The 23,173-nt window shown below is 38.9% G+C and overlaps 1 protein-coding gene across 5 annotated transcripts in view; it reads right to left on the reverse strand.

The window, feature by feature from the left end:
* Positions 1-1,206: 1,206 nt before the first annotated feature.
* The window catches only part of bicd1a (bicaudal D homolog 1a), a 40,131-nt gene continuing 18,164 nt past the window's right edge, over positions 1,207-23,173 (reverse strand). For 2 of the 5 annotated variants that reach the window (XM_077515920.1, XM_077515923.1), the window contains exons 2-10: positions 15,614-15,826; positions 12,994-13,146; positions 10,748-11,245; positions 8,786-9,181; positions 6,944-7,702; positions 5,822-5,973; positions 5,525-5,735; positions 3,987-4,072; positions 1,207-2,931 (exon numbers count right to left, since the gene is read on the reverse strand). In XM_077515920.1, the coding sequence (XP_077372046.1) occupies positions 2,853-2,931; positions 3,987-4,072; positions 5,525-5,735; positions 5,822-5,973; positions 6,944-7,702; positions 8,786-9,181; positions 10,748-11,245; positions 12,994-13,146; positions 15,614-15,826 (2,547 nt within the window). In that variant the 3' untranslated portion in view covers positions 1,207-2,852. Of the gene's footprint in view, positions 2,932-3,986; positions 4,073-5,524; positions 5,736-5,821; positions 5,974-6,943; positions 7,703-8,785; positions 9,182-10,747; positions 11,246-12,993; positions 13,147-15,613; positions 15,827-17,598; positions 17,675-23,173 lie in introns of all 5 variants that reach the window. The other 3 variants (XM_077515925.1, XM_077515921.1, XM_077515922.1) reach the window with 3 other exon arrangements.

Raw genomic sequence — 23,173 nt, forward strand, 5'->3', positions numbered from 1 at the left:
TCAACGCTAGCGAGAGAGCCAGACTCCACCTACTGACTCCCCCAGTTTAGTATCATTTTTTTAAGACTACTGTATCAACTCAATATTCCAAAAAGAACCAATCAACAAATTTAGCCGCTGTTAAAATTTGTTTGAAAACTTGTATCAACGTGTGTAAAGTGATTCAAACGCCCACCCACAACATTATTTTCATTATTTTTATTGTCTTAAGAAACACGCAGTCTGCGTCATGGCTACTAAGTTCATTGTGAATTATGGTTTTAGCTATTTCTTTTGGTCAAATGTTAAGCTAAAGAACAATTGTTTGGTTAGGGATTCACAAGTCACACGCAGTACAGCAAAACAAAACAAAATGTTACTAACAATCGCTCACTGCAGATGGAAATCAGTTAGTATTGCCAAAGATTTTCAATTTGTAAAGAATAAACAGGGCCTATACAATAGCCATTTCACTGATGTCTTGTTAATTTTATATAATGTTTGAATAGTTAAAAAAAAACAGTGAAAACCATTGATGAAAATAAGGCTATGTATATGAAGAAAACAAACCTAAATCCTAATGCTTTGTGTTTATTGTATTCTTACAAATAAAATGGGCTACTGTTCTAGGCAAGTACAAAATTAAGTTATCACACAATAGCAATGTCATTCAGATTCCAGTGGCAATGTTGTTTTTCTCTTGGTCTGTTATAAACTACTTTATGAGCAACACTGCCACCTTCAGGACTAAAGTAAAATACAATGTGGTGCCATGATCGACCACAACTTTCAGTTATCATCAACTTGTCACTCTTGGCTATGGCAGTGCCACATTGAATTTCATTTTGGATTGCCAAGACAATAAACATTCATCCCTTCTTTGTGGAACGAGTCAAACATTTTCTTTAAAAAAATAAAAATAAAATCAAACTTAACATTATTGTCGAGCTCCACTGCATGATGTAACTTGGAATGATGTAACTTTCGCCATCTAAGAGGTGTTAAGATCTTTTAGTAACACTTCCCACTGTTCTGCATTTCGACACCACTGACTGCAACCAACACAATATATTGTTAAATGAATACCTTTAACTGAGCAACATTGTCATTTTAAAAACATAGCTTGAGTCTCTTATTAGATGTGCAGTTGAAGCAATTTGGAAGCTCAGTGTGCATGACAGAATTTCAGTTTCATCATAAAATTGAAAGACATCACCAGTCACAAACTAGACAAATCTCTTATTTATTTCTGAAACCAATCAAATGCAGTTTTAAAGAGAGGAGAAACAAAAATGAATTGTAGCTTCAGCATTCAACTACGATTATCATTTTTAGTCTTTCTCCTATCCTGCTATATTGTGCGAACAGACCAAGACAGGTTGGTCACCGGTGAACCAGCAGGAGTACTGACATTACAGATGCACAGATACAAGAAACAACCCATTCAGAAATGCAATTTCAAACATTGTACTGGCTTATATGTTTACATATCATTCGTATCTCATTAGAATGTCAGCGATGAGTGAGCGGAGAAGACACACCAATGTGACACACCTAAACATGACAGGAGGCTCCAAAAATATTTAAAAAAAAACAAAAACGAAAAAACATTAAAAAGGCTATCCATCCCAGTCACTTGTCAGATCAAAACTTAACTCTTGCGTTTGCTGTTGTAAATGCGACAAGTTGACAAACACTTTTCACCCAGCCAGTGTCTTCACGATGAAGTAGGAGCTAGTTTTACTGTGGTGGGTGTGACTGTATTGGTGTAATGCATAGTGCTCAGTTGTGCTTGGACAGTACCGCATACTGTGTGAAGGAAGCATGTCATCAGAGATAATCATTTGCCATCATCACAATGTGTAACGTGGGCAAATGAGGATAGATATATTCATATTTAACTTTGTATATGATGCCGTACAGTATCAAAACCCCCAAATTTCTAGTTAATGCCAATATGTTCTCAAGGACTTGTGTAAAACCTAAACCAGTTCCAGAATTTCCCAGATAAATTTCTCCTAGAAAGTTTTATTGTAACCCTCTAGATCACACAGAAGACCTCTGAGAAAAGACAAATTACTTGTTTTAAATAAAACATTAGAATAATGGTGACCGTAAAGAACACTAAAGAAGAGGCACACCTTGTTAAATGATTGTTGACACATTTACAAAAGGAGAGCTCTGGTCCCTACATGGTCACTTGAACCTGTGCAACTCAAAAGGCAAAAACTTCGGCCAACAGCCCTAATTCAAAGATACTCATCTAACTCAGTCTCTGATGAGAACTGAGCCAAGCACGGATATAGTCACATCCCTGGAGGCTGCTCTAAAATAAAATTAAAAAAGAAAAATACAGCAGTTATAAAAGGCTCATGCTTTGCAAAAAAATATTTGTATAAAAACACAAGCATCCAAAGAAGGACTAGTGAGGTTAGGAAGGTCCTTTCAATCCAGCCATGACCACCACAACAAATTCTTTAACACGGACCTCCCTTTTAATACTGCAGTGTTTGGGTTTGTTTCAAAATTGAGTCATAGTTGAGGAATTACCAGCCAAGAGAAAACACCATTTCAACAATAATAATAAATATCTAATAAATAAACAATCACCAATATTAACAGTTAATAACATACAAATAGGGGGGGAGTCATATGATTTGTGACCCTCGTGTGTGCGCGTGCCTGTCTCTTGTGACACACAGATCCCGTGGGCCAGGAAGCACTTCTGGGTCATGGAATCAAATGACATCTTTGTAGGGCTTCAAGGACCCATGAGGGGACCCACGCATAGGAGCGCCACTCCCAGTGGACAGAGGTCATGTCTCGGGCTAGGTGCCAGGGGCTGGGGTTGGTGGGCCAGGCAGTTACGAAGGTCACAAGGGGAAAAAAGAAGGCTCCTGCTGCTGGACAAAACTGCTTTTCTGTTCTTGAAGGTCAGCACGAAATTTAGGACTGGAAAAACACAAACAGTGATCACAGTGAAAATATATGCAGTTGCAGTTGTTGAACAACAGGGAACAGATACAGCATTTTTTTTGGTCAGATGATGTCATCCAAAAGTATAAATAAATACATATTTGCAGCAAGGACCTCAATGATCTTAACTAACTCACTAACTAACTAACTAACTAACTAACTAACTAACTAACTAACTAACTGCTGTCTAAATGTACAATTTTCCATTGAGACAATTATGTCCTGAATTGACTTGACTTATTTTCCTACTTTGTCCAATTTAAACTAATTAGCCTTTCTCTCTGATGATCATGCAAACAAGAAATAGGGCTGCATGCAGTTCTCACAAAAGCAGGACAATCTCTACCAACGTTTTTAATTGAATAATCCTCAAAAGATCACAATACTAAAAAACAGAGCTGGAAACAAAGATTGACTACCATGGTCAGCAGGTGCCATGACAGAAAGACAGACAGACTAGTGCAGATCAGGGGTCACCAACATGGCGCCCCATAGCACCTGTTGTAAAAATGGTTCGCCAGTGATGGGTCATTGGTATTGCCTAAGAATTTCCAGAAGTGATAATTTGAAAATGTAATCGCTGGAAGACAATAAGGGAAATAAATTACATACCTTGTTAGATAATTGTTGCTAATGTAATCATGAACATGTTTAATATATTCACATCGATCAGTAGTGTCTAAACCCAGTCCTCGAGGGCCGGAGTCCTGCAGTTTTGGATGTTTCCCTGCTCCAATGCACCCGTTTCAATAAACAGGATCATTATCAGGCTTGTGCAGAGCTGCTGTTAAGATCCAGCTGTGTTGGACAAGAAAAACATCTAAAACCTTCCCTCCAGCCCTCGAGGACAGAGTTTGGACCCCAGTGACAAATACAATTAATAATTGCATATAATTTCAAGGTATGCAGATGTTTGAGAAGATGATCAAACTCGTAGGCGCAGCCCTTGGCTAGTAGCCAAGAAGTAGCTCTCAGTTTCAAATTGGTTGGTAACCCCTGTTCTAAATAGACAGAGAACTACAGCATGTTACCTGCATGCTAAGGAAATTCTCCCTCGCCTTAGCTGTGTGGAGAATGACGATACTGAGGCAGCAGGCTGCTGACAATCTACAAGAAACTGATAAATTAGACAGATACACGCAGTGGTGATGCACACGGTTTAGACAGACAGACAGAAAAAACGAGGAGGACGAATCAGGGAATGCATTATCAGAGATCACAAGCTTTTAGTAGGAGAGGATAGAAAATCTTAGCACTGTAATGTATTCATACTTTGACTAGAACATGCCGCTGCGTATGCTTGCTCAACACCCAGTCATATTCTAAAATAAAAATGCAACTAAGTAAACCTAAAAGGTGTTCAATCATTACAGAGCATTTCTTTTTGTATTCGATCCTATTACGTTCTCATCACCGGCGGCCATCTTGCATTACAACTCGCTTAGCGTGCTAAACTTAACTACAATGATTTGTAAGCAGTGTTTTCATGTTGTATGTCTCTACGGTGAAAATGCCGCAACATGTGTAATACGGTTTTTCCAATAAGCGCCTAACTTAATTACATTGATTTGTAAACAGTTTTTCACGTTATTGTATGTCTCTATGGTGAAAATGCCATAAAATTTGCTGCCAAATGTAAACCCAACCTCTGTCAGTCAGAATTCACAATACGATACTGAGAATATATTCTAAATGGTCGATGGTGGGTGTGAAGGTTGTTATTTGAGAGGCTCTCATTACTCCAGACCCTAGCGTAAAACCTCCACTGGTAAATGTCTTCAGCTAAAACCGAACATAAGTTGTCAATAACAGTGGCAATGTAAGATGGCTGCCCGCTTGCCTCAGCTGCAACGGGCCAATTGTAAGTCATGTGATCCCTGTCAAGTACACAATTAAACATTCAACATTGCATTCTGTTGTATATTACAAAACAGCAAAGGTTCACAGAGTTCATGCTGTATCATGCAATCCTACTTCCAACTTCTCCAAAACAAGCTGTTAAATTTTTCACTTTTTTTGTGTGTTTTTTTTTGTTAAGTACTGCTAGTAATATATGGTCACTCTTGTTCCATAAAGTTAAACATAAGGCAGTTACTATAATAAAAAATAAAATGAAATAAAAATAAATAACCTTTCCGACTGCATTAGGACAAGTGTGTAAATCAAACCAGGAAAGACACTGCCATCTTGTGGTTAACAGTCTACATGTGCAAAGACAATACAGGATGTGTTTGCCACGTCTTTGCTTGATTTTCGTTTTAATACAACGACCTAACAGTTAATAGCGCTCTACAAATAAACTTATAACTGCAATATTGAATAAATAATTAAAAATTAAAATAGTATTGCAGAATTCAAAATAGCAATGTGTCTAATTATGCTGCAGTTCGATGGTTTTGCCAGAAGGGGGCACTGTATACTAGCAAAACATACTGAATAACAGTCATGTGGCCTTTTCCCCTTCGTTTTAATTTGGGTATTCTTCATGTGTTATTAAATGTGTTTGAATGATCACCTAGACATGGACTTCATCTAAGTCCTGTGGCCCAGTAAGTTTGTTGTAACTTACTTTTGGCGGGCTGCTTTTTATCTTGGGCACTTTAGCACCGCGACCACGATGGATCTGCTCATGGTCAAACTCCAGATCTTCCAGGCGTTGGGTCAAGGCCAGTTTCTGCTGGATGGCCATACGGAGGAGAGAGTTTAATGTCTTCTTCTCATCTTCCGCTGCTGCCAGTTGCCTCTGCATCTCATCCAGCTGGGTAACATATTCATCACATCTGCAAAGATACAACAAAAACAGACTCACTGCGACGTTTCTTCAAATCAATGCGCAAGTCATGATTTCCGCTGCTAGTGCTCTCACCTGGTGGCAAACATTGCTCTGAGTGAGGAGAAGGTGGCGGCGTCTTCCTTGAGGGCCTTCAGCTCGTTCCTCAGCTTCATCATGGTCTCCGTCACCATCGCCTTTTCATTTTCATACTTGCTCTTCAGATTGGCCAGTGCTACCTCTGCTGTCTGCAATGTGGACAATCACCTTTTAATAAACGGCGTTGGAGAACAGTGGTTCTCACCCTTTTTTCAGTGATGTGTGAATTTTTTTTCAGGCAAGTAACCCTAAACCAGGGCTAAGCATTTATGATTGAAGAAAAAATTAATAAATATCGAGTGCTGTGCCATCATTGTCTGATTTATTATTCAACTTTGGAACTCTATTTGCATTTATGTGGTCTCTTGAACTATTTCGGAAAAAAAAGATAACTAAAAAAAATAATGATTTAATTATAAATAAAGATTTGTGCATGTACAGATTATTATCAACGTAAAGTGTCATCTTTTGGGATCATAGTAAAGCTCTGTTCTCAAAAAGAAACAGTTAACTGAATTTTAAATAAAGTTTTCAAGTGATTGACAGGTGATTCTAGGTGGCATATGACAAGTTGGGTCAAACCATTCTGGTATAGGGGAAATGCTGGGTTTTCAGGACACCAAAATTCAAATGCCTACTGAATATAAAAAGCATTTTATGAACTTAAGCTATATTTGCATATACTGTACCTTTTAATTATATTTCAAAATCTCATGTTACCCCTTGGAGTGCCTTCACGTACCCCCAGCTGTACACGTACCCCCATTTGAGAACCACTGTTAAGTCTCTCGGACTTATCGACCGGCTTCACATGACGTCTGACTTACTTCTAGAATCTAGAACTTTTGTCAAGAGCACACATTGTAGCAGCATCACTCAAAGATATTCTGTGCTGTAGATGCATGTGTGGGACATGAGAGAGAATAACATCCATTTAGAATGTCGACCTCACAATTGACCTTGGAGATGTCAAACCACGACACTGTGAGATGACTTGCATCTTATCAAAGCCAGCCAAGCAATTGTCATGGCTCATTCAAAAGATAATTGATGCCCATCCTTGATTTCATTTCTTTTAGTGACATTTTCTAGACATAAAGAGGTTGCTTTTGGTTTTACCTGCTTGTTGGCCTTCAGAACCAGTCTGAGTGTGGCTATCTGTTCTCTTTTGGTACTAAGAAGGGATTTGAGCTTCAGGATTTCCTCCATACACAATTCTTTGTCTTTATCAAGCATGGGTGCGAGCTCTCTGGCTGCAGCCCTCTGCCTGGACAGCTGCAGGGAGCGGTCAACAGCCCTTTGCAGGTGCTTGATCTGGTCTCTGATAATGGCGTTTAAGTTGTAGATGTTCATGGGCTCCTTCCGCAGGTCTCCCGCTGCCTCCGAGGGCACCGGTGACGGGCACGGGGACATTCCGGTGACAGGAGTGCCGATGTTGTTGCGGGTGGGGCTGCCATGGGGTGCTGGAGAGTCGGCTGCGTTGGTGGTGGCGTCGTTGTGCTGGGGGTCTTTGGACGGGGAGTCCAAGGGACTGCGCTGAGCCTCAGAGGAGCAGAGCGCCGAAACCGCAGCCAGGCGTCGTGCCAGGCGGGGTGAGAGTAAAGCCCGGGGGTCTTCAGAGCCCTTGAGGCTGCCGCTGCGTGTGACTCGGCTCTGGCGGTAATAGTCGAGCATGACGCGGTTGGGTGTCTCATTATTGCACAGACACACATGGTGGTAGAGCTGCGCCAGCTCCTCGCTGAAGGTCACCAGCTCGTCCTGCGCCGTGTTCAGCAGGGTTTGGCTCTCTGCGGCAGTGCTCACGGACGCGCGTAACTCCGCCTCCAGGCTCGCCACCCTCTCACGGCATTCCCGTAAGCTGGTCTCCAAATGGGTTACCTGAATAGAACATTAACTCGGATTAATTGCCCACACTGAAATATGTTGCAATAAATACAACAATAAAAGTAGTACCAGTCAAAAGCATGGACGCATTTCTTATTGTACTCAACAATAGTGTGTCCGCAATTTTGACTGCTAATGTATTTTCAGTGTTATTAGGGGACCATCACATTTAATAAATGGAAAAGTTATATATAGCCAACATGTTGTCATTTGGGTAGCGGGTGGGGGCACATACAGGCAAACAACCGTTCACATTCATACCCATAGAGTCTACAATGGGCAATCTTCCGTCATTTGTTTCAAGCCGAACCAAACTGCAATCATCAGTCCATTATTTTAACACTTCTGTCATCTCTTCGTCACCATGACACCAATATTTTAAGACCGACAGACAGAGGTGGGTAATTTGATCCGTCTGTTGATTTGTCAATTGTCAACAAAACAGGTGTCCGACAATGACTTCTGAAAAGTCTGTCGGTAAGTAACCTGGTTAAAGACCCATTTCCGTCAGTGCTTCATCTGTCATTTTTTTGTTTAGTTTTTTAGCTTTTCATAATTCGTCAGCAAACCGCGGGCTTGCTTCAGTGACAGACAGTCTGTCAATACTGATAGATGACCCACCTCTGCCAGGTTTTATGACAGTGACAATTTGAACTAATAACAAATTATTGCTAATTCTATTATTTTCTAAAATTGTGTTTGATATCTGAAGTTCCAATATACAGTATAATGATTATGAAATACACAGCACATAAGACAGATAAGTTATGACTTTTGACATCAGATGTCCCATTAAGATATTTGCGATGAAGTGTTTCCCCCGGGGAGGGGGAGAGAGAGGGGGAGAGAGAGAGAGAGAGAGAGAGAGAGAGAGAGAGAGAGAGAGAGAGAGAGAGAGAGAGAGAGAGAGAAAGAGAGAAAGAGAGAGAGAGAGAGAGAGAGAGAGAGAGAGAGAGAGAGAGAGAGAGAAAGAGAGAGAGAGCGAGAGAGCGAGAGAGAGAGAGAGAGAGAGAGAGAGAGAGAGGGAGTACTGTCTTCTACCAAAGTGTTTTTGTTATTTTAATAGTGACAACAAACCTGTTCTCCCAAAGCACGTACTCTGTCGTCACTGTGACCATCTGTTTGGCCCTCCGCAGCCTGGTTGTACTTCTCCTTCAAGGCCTTCAACTCAGTTTTCAGGTCGATCACCTCTGTCACCGCCACCTTGTATTTACACTCCAAGACCTCAAAGCCACATACATCCACATCGCGGTGACCATTAGCTTGTGGTGACAAGGAGCCGTCATTGGCAGGTTTCTCACTCTCTTGAGGATCATCCAGCTCTTTGCCACCGGTAAGATGCTTCATGGCGTTAACGCGCTCCGTGAGGCGATGGACGCGCTCACTTTGCTCAGTAAGGGCACCTTGTGTGTGTTGCAGCTGGGTCTGCGATTCCTGCAGGTTCATGAGCAGTGTTGTTTTTTCACGCTCTACCTGTAGGACGGATTTGACATGTTAATGATAATGTTGTTGAGATGTACAGAGCTTAACAAATTAATTAGGGCATCAGGTGGTCGTAAAATGAAGATGCAATATCATAGTGAGACTTCACTATCAGTGAAAAAAACATTTAGGGCTCTATTTTTGTAGACTGCACCATCTTCATGCCGAGGCAATTCTAGTCTACTGGGCTTGGCACCATGTTTACATAACTGACTTGTATGCAGCTGGCACGAGCTTCAATATAATTACCCTAAATGTCTTGGTGGAGCAAGTGTGGCCCAACCCCTGATTGAATAATTTGTTGATTTAAGATTTTTGTCCAAATTGTGCTGTATGGAATAACTTAATCATGCAATGAACATAGTCTTCGTGATGCCTTCACATCTTTTTGTTTCTAGTCCAGAAGCAGAAGACGCCAGTCTCTGTACGTCTCTTCACTGTAGCAATCTCGTGCTAATCACTCTGACAGCCCTCTCGATGGCCCACGCACATGCATCACAACATTCTCTCAGCTGCAGCCTAATCTTTAAACAGGCAATGTTGATTTGAGCAACAACATAGCAAATGGCAAATGTCAAAGTTTCTTGTCGTAATTGAACAGAACTTTGTCACTAAAAGATTTTTTTGATCATGCAAAAAGTCTCCAAAGCAGATTAGGGATATTCACACGTCAATATGATTTAAATTCGTATCTTTTCCACTGGAATGCTATGTGAATTTATATTACAGGGGTAAAAACATTCTATCTGTCTTTTGCTGCCAGACAAATTTAATTATCACTGGTCTTATTTACTTAATTATAATTTACTAGTGTCAAAATGTGTTTCAGAGCAAGACACTGTAACACATTAGCTAACAATAACTAAACATCACAGGATGGCTTATGAAATTATTTACAATAATTTTGTTGTGAACTTCCTCTCACTCCCTATTAGGGATGTAACGATATGGGCAATATCGTGATAATAAAACTATATCGTTTCGTAAATATCGTTGTCATCATGTTCACAATATTTAAAAGGAACACATCTGTTAAAAAAGTCAGGTTGTTTCATTTGTGCAGTTTAGCACCCTCTAGTGGCCAGTTTATTAGTGCAATTTAATTTTCATTAGGGATGTTTTGGCATTCTATGTTCAAAATCTATGCTAATTGTCAGATGAAGGGAAACCTAATTTGCTTGTGAAGCGATCAATGTGTGCTTGCATTAGCAAGGAATTCCTTCAATATTGTCATTAGAGATTGTAAGTGGTTTATATGCATTGCTGGTATATACAAAAGCAAATATTGTGCTTTTTTTAGTATGAGCTCTTTTTTTTTTAATTGTATTTTTTTATAATATTGTGATCTTTTTTAAATATCGACAACACACACACACACACACACACACACACACACACACAATATCGGGATAATTATCGTACCGTGACCTTCATATTGTGATAATATAATATCGTATCATGATGTTTGGATATCATTACATCCCGACTCCCTATCGTCAACTTTAACAGGCAAGCTGATTATTCTGAATCATCCTAATTTCTACTTTCTTCACTGACCTGCATGAGCTGCTGTTTGAGCTTCTGCATCTCCGATAGGTTGAGCTCACTAAACAGGTCTTGTACCGGGTGCAGACCCTCGTTCTTTCTGCCCGCACGGTAGTCTCCATTCATTTTGGCCAACATGGTGCCCGCATGAAGGTGACCGTTGTTCCGACAACTGTCGTCATTGTTACCGTTGACTGTGGCAATAACGCTGCTGTTGGTGCCGCCACTTCCATTGACCTCCTCTGGGAACTTGAGGCCTTCCACACCGGTGACAGTGAGGGCAATGTGGGCGCCTGCCCCGTAGACGCTGTCACTGAGGCTGAGGTGATGGGCCAACTCTTTTCGCAGATTGTTTTTCTGCTCACGCTCACTCTTCAGGGCATCCAGGGCCTCCTCAAGTTGTCCCGCTGAGATTTCTTTCAGACGTAAAGCGTCTTCAAGTTGGCTGTTCAGCAGAACGGTCTCCTCTTCCAGCACCTTAATCTCATGTTTGAGACCCTCATATTCTACCTGAAAGCAAGGAGGTGATGCATGTGACAATATAGAATAACACCGGTATTGCAGCTCTTGAAGATATCTTGGGTAAAACAAAAACATTGGAGGCATTTCATATTTCTACAAACGCTTTGTCACTGCCAGTGTCCAGACCTGGAAGGAAGTGCTTCGTCTTATTTTGCTGAACGTGGAAATTAGTTGTGCATATAGGCTCTGAAGGCAAAATAAACAATTAGATTTGGATTGTAGTAAACTCTAAGAGGAGAAATAATGCTCAGATATGATTCTAGTCCAGGGGTCTCTAAAGTCCAGCCCAGTGGCCATTTTTATTGGCCGGCCGCATATTCTAATCAGAAAATGTATATAGGCTTAATGGAAATTGGTTACATCATTTTACAATTTCAAATGTAAAACTATTTTAACGTTACAAGATACTACAAAGAGATATGTTATAAGATATACATTACTGGCCACACCTCATTCAATGTGTCAATGTCTTTATTCTCATGACTATTTACATTGTAGCTTCTCATTGAAGGCATCAAAACTAAGAATGAACACATGTGGAGTTATGTACTTAACAAAAAAAAAGAAAAAGAAAAAGGTGAAATGACTAAAAACATGTTTCAGTTTCTTCAAAATAGCCACCCTTTGTTCTGATTACTGCTTTGCATTCACACTTTGGGAACTTCTCCTTCAATACAGTTGCAAAACCATTTCAGGTGACTACTCTTGAAGCTCGGGGGAAAAAAAAAAAAAAAAAAAAAAAAAGCAAAGAGTGACTATTTTGAAGAAACGAGAATATAATATAGGTTTTCTATTAATTCATCTTTTTTAAGTACATAACTCCACATGTGTTCATTCATAGTTTTGATGCTTTCAGTGAGAATCGACAATGTAAATAGTCATGAAAATAAAGGCAATGCATTGCATGAGAAGGTATGTCCAAACTTTTGGCCTGTAATGTATATCACTTGTTACAAGATATCGTGCTATTTTATTCATTATACAAAGGAATATATCAGTTTTTATTCAACAAATAATAATCCAAGTTTAATTCTACATGATATAATGTAATTTTTATATTATAGTGTATTATTTATTCGTTATTGAGTCGAGAGTTCTTCAAGAAAATATTTGTTAAAAAAAAAAAATCAAATGGAAAAGTTAAGTAAAAGAGTATATATGTGTTCAATATGAAGTAGATTAGTGTTTGTTGATATCTCCAATTTTAAATCCAATAACAATTAATAAATGAGTCAAGCCCTTTATTTTAACTTTAAAAAAAAAAAAAAAAAAGAGAGAGAACAAGTTCTCTTTTTCAAGGGTGATCTGGTCAAAAAGGTAATGCACAATTTCACTATTATCTTTTTAGAGGCATTTTTTAGGATATGTCTTTTGGTCAGCAATTAGGTGCATTGTAAAAAATAAAGTGGCATAATGTAGCCGCTGTATAATCCATATTGGCTGGATGAGCATTTTGCGTGTGCGTGCTTGCGCACAGTAAAAGTAGACAAAACAAGGTGATCATATGATTCTTGTTAACTACAGGATACTGAATACCAAAAATGCCATGGGTTGTGATTTTCAGAGAAATTAGCTTAGCAGGTTACACCAAATTGCTGTTTGAAACCATGACAGATGACAAACTAATGTGTAACATAGCAGGTACCTATAAATAGAAGTTCATGTGAGAAGCCAAACGTTCCCCACTAATATGTGCCAAAAACTTCATTTGATTATTACGTGGCCTCAGCACTGACCTGACTTTGCTTGAGCGTCGAGACCAATTTCTGCAATGTGATGTTCTCCTCCTCCAGCTCGGTGTAATCCTGAAGCAGGCGTGTCTCTCTGAACTTATACTCTTTGATTTCCTCTCTCATCCTACTCCTCTGGAGCTCCAGCATTTCATTACTCTGGGCACAGGAAGAGACAAATTAACATGTTAAATAGCACAAATGTCTTTTGTAGACTTTCTGTATCGTTGTAAAATGTGTGAGGAAGTGTTTAGCTGCAGTCTAAACATTACAAGCAATTAATAATAACAATAATTCATTAGAACTGAATAAATTCACAAATGAATGAATTTCACATTTACTGGATGGATGGATTCTTTTTGACTGCAGGACTCCCCTGCAGATCTGATGGTGTACGTACTGAGCAAGATGCACATCAAGCATGACAGACGGTACGGACGACTTGAGGCATTTGCATGGGCTGTTATTGTAGCTAATGTAGACAGTATGTGCGTGGAGTGTAATGTATAGTGACATTCACAGACAGGGATATTCAATATTGCTTTTTCTTAACTCATTCACTGCCTAATTTTAGAAAATTTCAAAATTTTCAATACCCATGTGATATTCCGTTCAATAATTATATATAAACCGAATCTACCAAATAACAGAATAGACTCCCTACATTTTGTCCCGTCCCGTTCTTTTATAATTGACAGTAGAAAAATGTAAGTTTGCCAAAATACAGCCATTTCTCCCATGGACTCTGAAACTGTGTTTATTTCGTATAAAATGGGGCAATGACGTCATCTACCGGTGGTTGGGCATCAGTAAAGTTGTTTCCAAGTTTGATATTTACTGTGGAGCATAGTCAGATTAGCCCCCATTTATCCCCGCTCTAAAAAATACAATTGACAAGTATAATTGTCAAAGGCAGTGAATGAGTTTAAGTAATCACCCATACTGATACCACAAGTAATTTTACAATCATAAGACCCCCCCCCCAAAAAAAAAAAAAAATATCACAGATGATTTTAAAGAAAGACCAGCATATCCCAAGAGAAATTTGATAATCATATTCTGTGCCTGTGTGTATGCGTGTATAGGAAGAGAGTGGCCAATGCTTTTGCTTTTAAGAAATGGATGACTCCTGTAGACCGTACATGCAGATCATTAAGAAACAATTTGAGCTTCACAAATGCTGACAGCCGCTCTACAACTCTTGACGCTAATAGAGGCTAAACATAAACGTGAACTAGTTAGAGCTAACTGTACAGCTAGGAGAGAAGAAAGCGCCATATCTTCACCAGCTAATCTGCTTGCAAAAGTTAATGGATTGTTATGGTTTGTGATGAGTTGGACCCTAACGCAGCAACAAGACTTCGGAAAACTCAAATAGTGTTTATTACAAAAAACTAAAAGAGGCAAACAAAACTGTAAAGTACAAAAGAACTCAACTGTGGAACAAAAGGTGCTACCAGTTGGGTAGGAGCATAAACTACAAAGTGCAAACAAATCACGAATAACGCTAAACAAAAAAAAAATACTGCCACAAACAGGAGGTCCAGACTTTAACCCAAAAAGACCAAAAGTTAGAATGCACACGACAAATTACCAATTGCTCACAGGTGAGCACCTCCGTGCTCAGCTGCCCCTCCTATGGGCCACTAACTGATCATATGGAAAGCTTGTAGGAAAAAAAACAAAAAACAAAAAAAAAACATGCATAACTAAGACAGAACATAACATATATTTGATACATTCTATAACAATCCATAGTAATTCTGTAGACAAACACTGTGTTTTGTTATGATGTTTTAAAGTGTGCAGTAAGTGTAGTAATAGTTGTCCCGCATGTGCCGAGCTCAGTTTATTCCGCACTTTAGCCCTGGATTTGCACCCTACAATGGGGTCGTGGCCCCAATGTCTGACCCCAAATCGAACTTTTATGCTACCCGCCACAATGTCTGCCGACATGCATGCACATAAGCCCACGTTAATACCATGTAAACATTTGCACAAAGTCATGAGCAAACACACTGGAAACAAAACTAGGAAGAATATAAGGAACATTTCACAACAGACATTTGTGCATCTTTAGATGGACATTAAGGCCAATTAGAAACTTTCTACAACAGAAGTAAATGTATAATAGCACTTACGTGTCACAGGAGATCATGTCACAGGGGGTGACCTCTTTTAAAACATCACTTCATGTATTCTGCTCCTTTGAGGCATAATAAGTTTTGAAATAAGTTTGAAATAGGGAATTAGAGAGTGCCATTGAGGCTTTCATAATAATGGGAAAGAAAAATGAGTGAACTCATAATTCCTCAGACTCCGACAGAGTAAATCTCACCAACTACAGCTCAATGCCTTTTGAATTCATTTTTTCAAGTTCTGTTAGTTAATTAAAGATGGCTCATACTAATGCGCACCAAATGTTGTTTTGATATTGCCTTTATTAAAACAAAACATACGTCTACATTTGAGAGTTGCATATACGAGGGCTTATTTGCCACTCGCTCATTGATTATTTTCACAACATTTTTTTCCCCCCCAAGAAGTGATTTTAATACCATACACAATTTTGTGTTAGAAGATGTGGATCTGGTAACCTTTTGAAGCATGCCCTCCCTAAACTCACCTCTCGCAGATCCAGCACGACCGCGTTGAGCCTCTCATTCTCTGATTGGGTGTTGGTCATCACAGAGCGACTAAAGGTCAGCTCCGTCTGCAGCTCCAAAAGACGAGACATGTAGTACGCCTCCTTTGAGGCAGACTCCTGCAACAACGTCTCCTCATTGCTCTCACCGTCCTCGGCCACCTTACGTTGGATGCTGTACGCTTGGCCGAATGCCTGAGGAAATGAACAGCGCAATTAGAAATACGTTGAAGTTTACAACATTTACAAGTAAACAACGGAACATTTTTTGGCATGTAATGTATTGGGAGCAAAACTTCCAGAAGTTGTCCCTGAACAACATGAGGTGATGAGGTTTCATTTGATCAATAGACACACTGTTCCCATTTTCCTGACACAGGTTTCCACAGCGGTGAGAGCTGACGTGTCATGATAAAGGTGCTGAGGCTCGATTGGAGAAATCAAAGTGAGGAGACAACAACACAACTGAGCTGTCATTCTGCTGCAAGCAAATAAGACCGATCTAGTATTACATGTCGTGTATCATCAAAATTATTCCAAAAATATTCCATTTTCTGAATGTCACCTACGGGTTAGCAGAGTATAATTCCCTCAACCGCTAATACTGATATAATAAACAATCGAACAATTTTTCCAGGAGAACATCACATGCAGTCCTCCAGGCCACCAAGGCGTAAAATCATGTCACAAGTGGCTCGTTCCATGGCAAATCACCCAGTAGGTTTAACCAAGCAGATTTTGATTTGAATGAAACTTGGTGTACTTGCTGATAAGGATGGCACACACCAAAACTTTGATTTTAGGTCAATTGGAGCAGGGTTTGGGAGCTCTGGCCCACCACATTTTTTCATTTAGTGCAAAAAGGGGCGTGGCCACCTTCCTTTGAACCCTTGTATCTAAGGAACTACTAGATCAATCATCTCCGAAACTTGTTTTCAAGAACGTGTGAGAGGTTACATTTCATGAAAATTTTTGTGAAAGTCACATCATCCATAGGGCCAATTTCAAGATTAAATTATAGTTCAAAAGGCCAACTTCCTAAGACCTTCTAAATGATTACAGATTTAGAATCATTGTTAAATTCATATGTATAAAATATATAAAAATAAATAAATAAATTAAAAAAAAGAGAGAGAGAGCAACGATGATAAGATGTTGAATCGGTAAGACTGCCGAATAAACAATTCTGAGCTCTCTCTTGAAAAAAAAAAAAGAAAAAAAAAGAATCATTGTTAAATTCACCTACAATTTGAGATTTAATATTGTGACATCACTATCAACAAGTACACCAAGTTTGATTAAAATCAAAAACTGCTTGGTTACTCCCAATCAACAAACAACACTAATGACAGCAAATGTTAAATGAGATTTAACAAACTGTAATGCGCATAATGGCCGAGGAGAAGCAAGAATGTACACATCTGTGTATAAATAAATAAACAAATAAATAAATAAAGCCTTTTCAAATCTTAAAAAAAAAAAAAAAAAAAAAAAAAAACCTTGTCTGAGGAAATTTGATATGCAGACAAACCATCTAAACCAGAGGCGCCTAAGTCTGGTCCTTGAGAGTCCCTATTATCCAGCCTGTTTTCCATGTCTCTGTCCTTCAGTGCAGCTGAATCCAAAGATCAGCAAGCTTTGCAGAAGCCTGATAAAGATCCTGATCATGAATCAGGTGTGTTGGTGAAGAGAAACATTGAAAACAGGCTAGGCTCTTGAGGACCGGACTTTGGGAACCCCTAATCTAAACAAATTTAATTGGATTTTCCAAGGATTGTCCAGTATGTAACACAAATCCACATTGCAGATATCAATTCTTTACACAACTATAGTAGATAAAAAGTACAATCGCACTGGAATGGGGGAAAAAAAAAAAAAAAAAAAAAAAACTTTGTCAGAGCACATTTTGCTATCTAGTGAACTCACACCAAGTATATTTTGCATAATACACTTTTCTCCCTCATTACCTCATCTTTTCTCTCTCACACATTCTGTGGTTGGCCTTTTATCCACTCTCCCTCCCTGGGGAACCACACAGGGATTCTGGTGAATGATTAAAAGAACAAAACCATTAATTAATGCAAAGCATTGTTTGAATGAGCTCAAATTCCCACTTTACACGAGCGGCTGCCAATGTCCGAGCAGGAGAACGGTCACCCGCAGCTGAACTCTGCAAGAGGAAGAGGGGAAAAGCTGGCCTCACTGGGCCCCACTTAGTGGATTTCCAGCACACGGAGAGCACAATGGGAGAATTTGCAATGAAAATCAACAGTAGAGCTGTTTTATACTGCACATTTACAGCACTGAAATACACAGACGTGGTCACATGCGCCACACACAAACATGTCTAATCCAACAACACTGAAATGTTTCAAAATCTTTGTTAATGTGAAAACAAAGAAAATATTATATAATATTAAGGCAGTTTTTTTACAATACACCAATGACCCTTTTTAACACAAATACTGTAAGGTAAAAAAACCTTTATCTAACCTTGCTCTCACAAGATGAATTCTCGCGGTATTTGTGAGCTCACAAACCCCGGAGAGGTGGAGAATACATCTTGTACCGCTACCGTTGATTTCCTCCGTGGTTCGGACCAATCACAGGGCGACATTGTGTTTGGGGGCAGTATATGCAACTGTGACGAAACCGAGAAGCCAGCGCCGACACCGGAGCTAACAAAAAAACCTAACATGGACGAATGGACGCTGCAATCAATTCTGTTCTTGCAGGATTACTCACCGTTTCCTTGTTGAACAGCGAGGGGCGCATTAGCTATACGTCAGGATAGACGGATCCAAGGAATCCTCTCCGGGACAATAGAACATAAAATTAATCTATATGCCGATGATATACTACTCTATTTAGAAGAACCTGCTATCTCGCTAGGGGAAGCATTTAACTTAATAACTAAATTCTCTCACTTATCAGATTACTCTATTAACTGGACAAAATCAACATTATTACCTATCACAGAAAATTCATGGAATCCTACAAGTCAGGATCCACACTACTCCTTTCCTACAGGTAATTTAAAATACTTAGGTGTTAAAATTTCACCAAAGTTAACTGAATTAACTTCTTTAAATTTTTTACCATTATTGGATAGTATCCGTAGTGATCTGGAGCGCTGGAATAATCTTCCGATCTCTTTAATAGGACTTGATAGCTACTATAAAAATGAAAGTTTTACCAAAGATTAATTATTTATTTTCAATGATTCCATTTAAACCTACGTCTAACTGGTTCCAATCGCTGGACTCTGCTATCATAAAATTCTATTGGAATAAAAAAAAAGCTAAAATTAGTCTATCTACTCTTCAGGAAAGTAAATCTAAAGGAGGTTTAGAGGCACCAAACTTTATGTACTATTATATAGCTAATCAACTACAATATCTTGTGCTATGGACACAACCCAACAGAGATACTAACTGTTGGTTGGAATTGGAGCAGAAGGATTGTAATAATCTTAGACTGTCAGATTTACTCTTTATTACAAAATCAATAAAACGACATAATTGTTTTAAAAACCCAATGATAGCCGCCACCCTGACTGCCTGGTGGAAGGCATTAGAAATTACAAACTCCCAATTGGCGCCCTGTGGGCTCTCTCCCATTTGGCATAACCCAGACTTTCAACTTAATAATCAGTCGTTCCATTTAAGCTTATGGGAGCAGAAAGGAATTACACACCTTCATCATCTTTTCTCAGATAATAAGTTTATATCGTATACAAACTACACCCGCCGGGTTGGGTGAGGCCCCGCTGGTCGCTCCTCTTACTCACTTCACTAGTTTTGCACTATACACTTTGTAAATATACACATAGGGAAAAAAAAATAAAATAAAAAAAATAAAAAAAATAAAAAAAACAGCGAGGGGCGCTTCGTGCACTTCTAGCTGGTAAGATGTTCGGGATTTCCCCCCCTTCGGCCAGAACGAAGACGAAATTTTCACCCATGGCCGTGATTGGTTAAAACAAACGTGTAGAATGATGCATCGTCCAATCAGCTCAAATCATTATACAGAATGTCCCGCCTTTCCCGACCAAATTAATGTGGAGAGGTAACAGATGGATATTGAGGAGAACTCACTTGAATGAAGCGCATATCCATCTGGCTATTGTCAGGTTATAATATACATATATAAGGGAATTTGAAAGAGCCACCAGGTCTGTGGTCAGAGGATGTAACATCTGATACACAGTACTACTTATTGCTCAACATCAGAGAACGCCCCAGTTTCAACACTTCATGACTGAACTCCAAAAATAGCTAAAAGTTAATCAGTCGTGAGTCATATATCCATTACTTCAACTTACAATCTTATTAATCAATAGCTGCTTTTCCACCAACAAGCCCAGAAATTTTGAATTGTGTTTCCACAGCTTCTTCAAGTTCTTGTTAATTCATTCAATTGAACTTGATTGAGTCCAGCCCATGTAAAAACAACACCCCCAAATTTGACCAATCAGCTGTGCCCATTACAGCCCGCCCCCTCAAAGTTCCTACCTGGCTCAGCAAGACCCTGCTGCTGAGATAGTACTTGGATGCCCCCTGGGGAATGTAATTACCCTGGTAATTGTTGTTGGTGGAAAAATGCCCAAAATTAATTTTACCAAGGTAAACTGAAAAGTTCTCCAAAAGTTCCGGCGGTGGAAAAACGCCTATTGTTACTTTGTACATTGTTTTGTTTTTTGTTTTTTTTTCTCCCGCTTTGTTTCTGTGATCTACCTGGGAACAAAGGATGGAAATTAGACTATGGCTACAATCCGATTTGGCATGTTTACATGCTTATAAGCAAGTAAACATGCCAAATATATTCAGGGTTCCCGCGGGGTCTAAAAAAAAAAAAAAAAAAAAAAAGTCTTAAAAAGACTAAAATTCAGAAACTTACATTTAGGCATTAAACGTCTTTTAAAAAACACCCATATATATTCATTCCTCCCAGGTTTAAAATGCAATTCACCCAAATCTTAAATTCTTATATCCGCGCCGTCCATTCCGATAACTGTCTGTAGAAAAAAAAAAAAAAGTGTGTCTGCTGAGTTGTTGTTTCTACTGTCTGCGTGCTGGAAAAACATCCACACCAAAAGCGAAGGGGTGCATTTGAGGTCTTCGTAGCGGTTAGCATAGCATCTAGCTTGTTGCGTTTCTGTAAAATGCGCAAATGTCAGATTGACAAGAATTGGCTTGTAAAGTGGCGAGTTTTCCAACTGGTTGGAAGAGGTAGAAGGTGATAGGCACTCGGCTCGTTGCAAAGTACACAAAATACATAGTTGGGGAATTTGGGCGAGAAGGCCCTCGAGTTACACGCGAAAGTCGGAAAGCACCAGCTCGCTATGACTTCCAGTTGGTCAAAATTGTTTCTTTAAAAAGTCTAAAAAGGTCTAAAATTTAACGTAGTGATTCCTGTAAGGACCATGTGTATTGTTCATTAACATGCACTGTCCTGACTAAATAAAAACATTATACTACCGATTATTATCAAGGATTGGACTAGAAATGACCACTTAGCATTTATTCATGGAAATGCATTCTGTTTTTATACAATAACCCTCCTCCATGCACAGAAATGTGTTCCTAAAAGTCCACCACATTTGCCAACCACTCCACATAGGAGTGTGTCACAGAAAGTGACACTTAAAATGGCTTGTGACTCATTGCCCTGGCACAACATTCGGACCGGCCTGTTGCCGTTGCAGGGCAGCCGCCTCCGAGCTAAAAATATCACAGTGACAGCTCTGTGTTTTTCAACTAATTATGGGAAAAGCCGTGACAATGTACGCATGCTGAGTCATAGTAATGACGGCTCTTAACTGTCCCGGGCCTCTGTCCTTGGCAGATATCACACCCACCGTTCTTCATGTGAAGAATTGTGTGGCCGAGGTGAATAATACTTCCTCAGGATAATATTCATACAAAATCAATGAGAAAGAAAGCACCATAATGAATTCAGCCTCTGGGGCCTCAGCCTTGTTTGTGTCCAGACAATGGGGCTGAACCTGCATATATATATATATATATATATATATATATATATATATATATATATATATATATATATATATATATATATATATATATATATATATATATATATATATATATATATATATATATATATATATATATATATACACACACACACACACACACACACACACACACATAAATACTAGGGGTGTGAATTGCCTAGTACCTGACGATTCGATTCGTATCACGATTCACAGGTCACGATTCGATTCGATACCGATTAATCCCGATACGAATTTATAAGTCGATTGTTGCGATTTTTTTTCATTCAAATTTAGAAAATACTAATCAGTAAGCTTGTAGAGTGTAAGATTTATATGAAAATGTATTATTTATTTATCTGAAATTTCAGTCTTATAGAGGTTGTAATCTGTTTCATGTTTGAACAGCATTGAAATAAAATATTAAGGCTTAATGTTCCGTTCATATAATATTCTTCCATGCTCAAGGTGTGAATCCTAAAAAAAAAAAAATAAAAAAAAATAAAAAAAATAAAAAAATAAAAAAATCGATTCTGCCCTTATTGAATCGATTCGAGAATCGCGCGATGTAGTATCGCGATATATCGCCGAATCGATTTTTTTTAACACCCCTAATAAATACCCAGCCAGAGGCCATAGCAAGAGAAGCTGATATGGGGCACAAACCCCGTACAAGAGGAGGTGAGGAAGGTGTGCAAAGCCCAAATTCCTTAGCCATCTGTGGTAGCTGCTAATGAGGAGGCAGGGGAGGGGCCGCTAGCTATGCAGTGTGTATGTGTGCGCCTATCTATTTTTACACTCTTAGCCTCCATCGTATTTCATAATTAACTGCACGCATCAGGTCTGCCTCATAGCTAATTTTCAGGGTGAGTGAACAACAGTTAGAGAAAACAAAACCCCAAACGTTTACCCTCTTTAATTACTCACTGTGGAGTAGCATTAAATAAATGTTAATTTATATTAGACAGTCAAGATAACCTCATATCACATTTGATTAATGTACATACAGTGGTGTGCACACTTGTGCACACTTTAATTCTTCCATAATACAGTAAGGTAATTAAGACAGAGTGATGAACAACAGTTTCATAGAGGATAAAGAATATATGCCTGTGAGTAGAGCTGCAAGATATGGAAAAAATATGTAATATGTGATATAGTTGAAGAAAGCAATATTGATATTATTGCAATGTTTAACATGCACCACCTAAAAAAATTACATTATGAAATTATTATCTAATGAAAGAATTACATTTTTTTAATGTGGTAAAATAAGCAAGCTCCATGCATTCTTTGTTTTTTGTCGCAATTACCCTATAATGCTCAAATTGGATGGCGATGCAAATTAAAGTTTGCGTCTGACTGGGCAAATTCACATGAAAGCATGCACTTCCATAAGAAACCTATTGCTTGCCTTTGCGGTATGCATATTGCATGGTCCAATATCGCGCTATTGATATTTCTTTGATATATTGTGCAGACCTACATGTGAGTATTGTTATGTTGTCTGTCTACTTGTCTCG

The sequence above is a fragment of the Festucalex cinctus genome, chromosome 3 (genome assembly GCF_051991245.1).
Source record: "Festucalex cinctus isolate MCC-2025b chromosome 3, RoL_Fcin_1.0, whole genome shotgun sequence".
Lineage (NCBI taxonomy): Eukaryota > Metazoa > Chordata > Actinopteri > Syngnathiformes > Syngnathidae > Festucalex > Festucalex cinctus.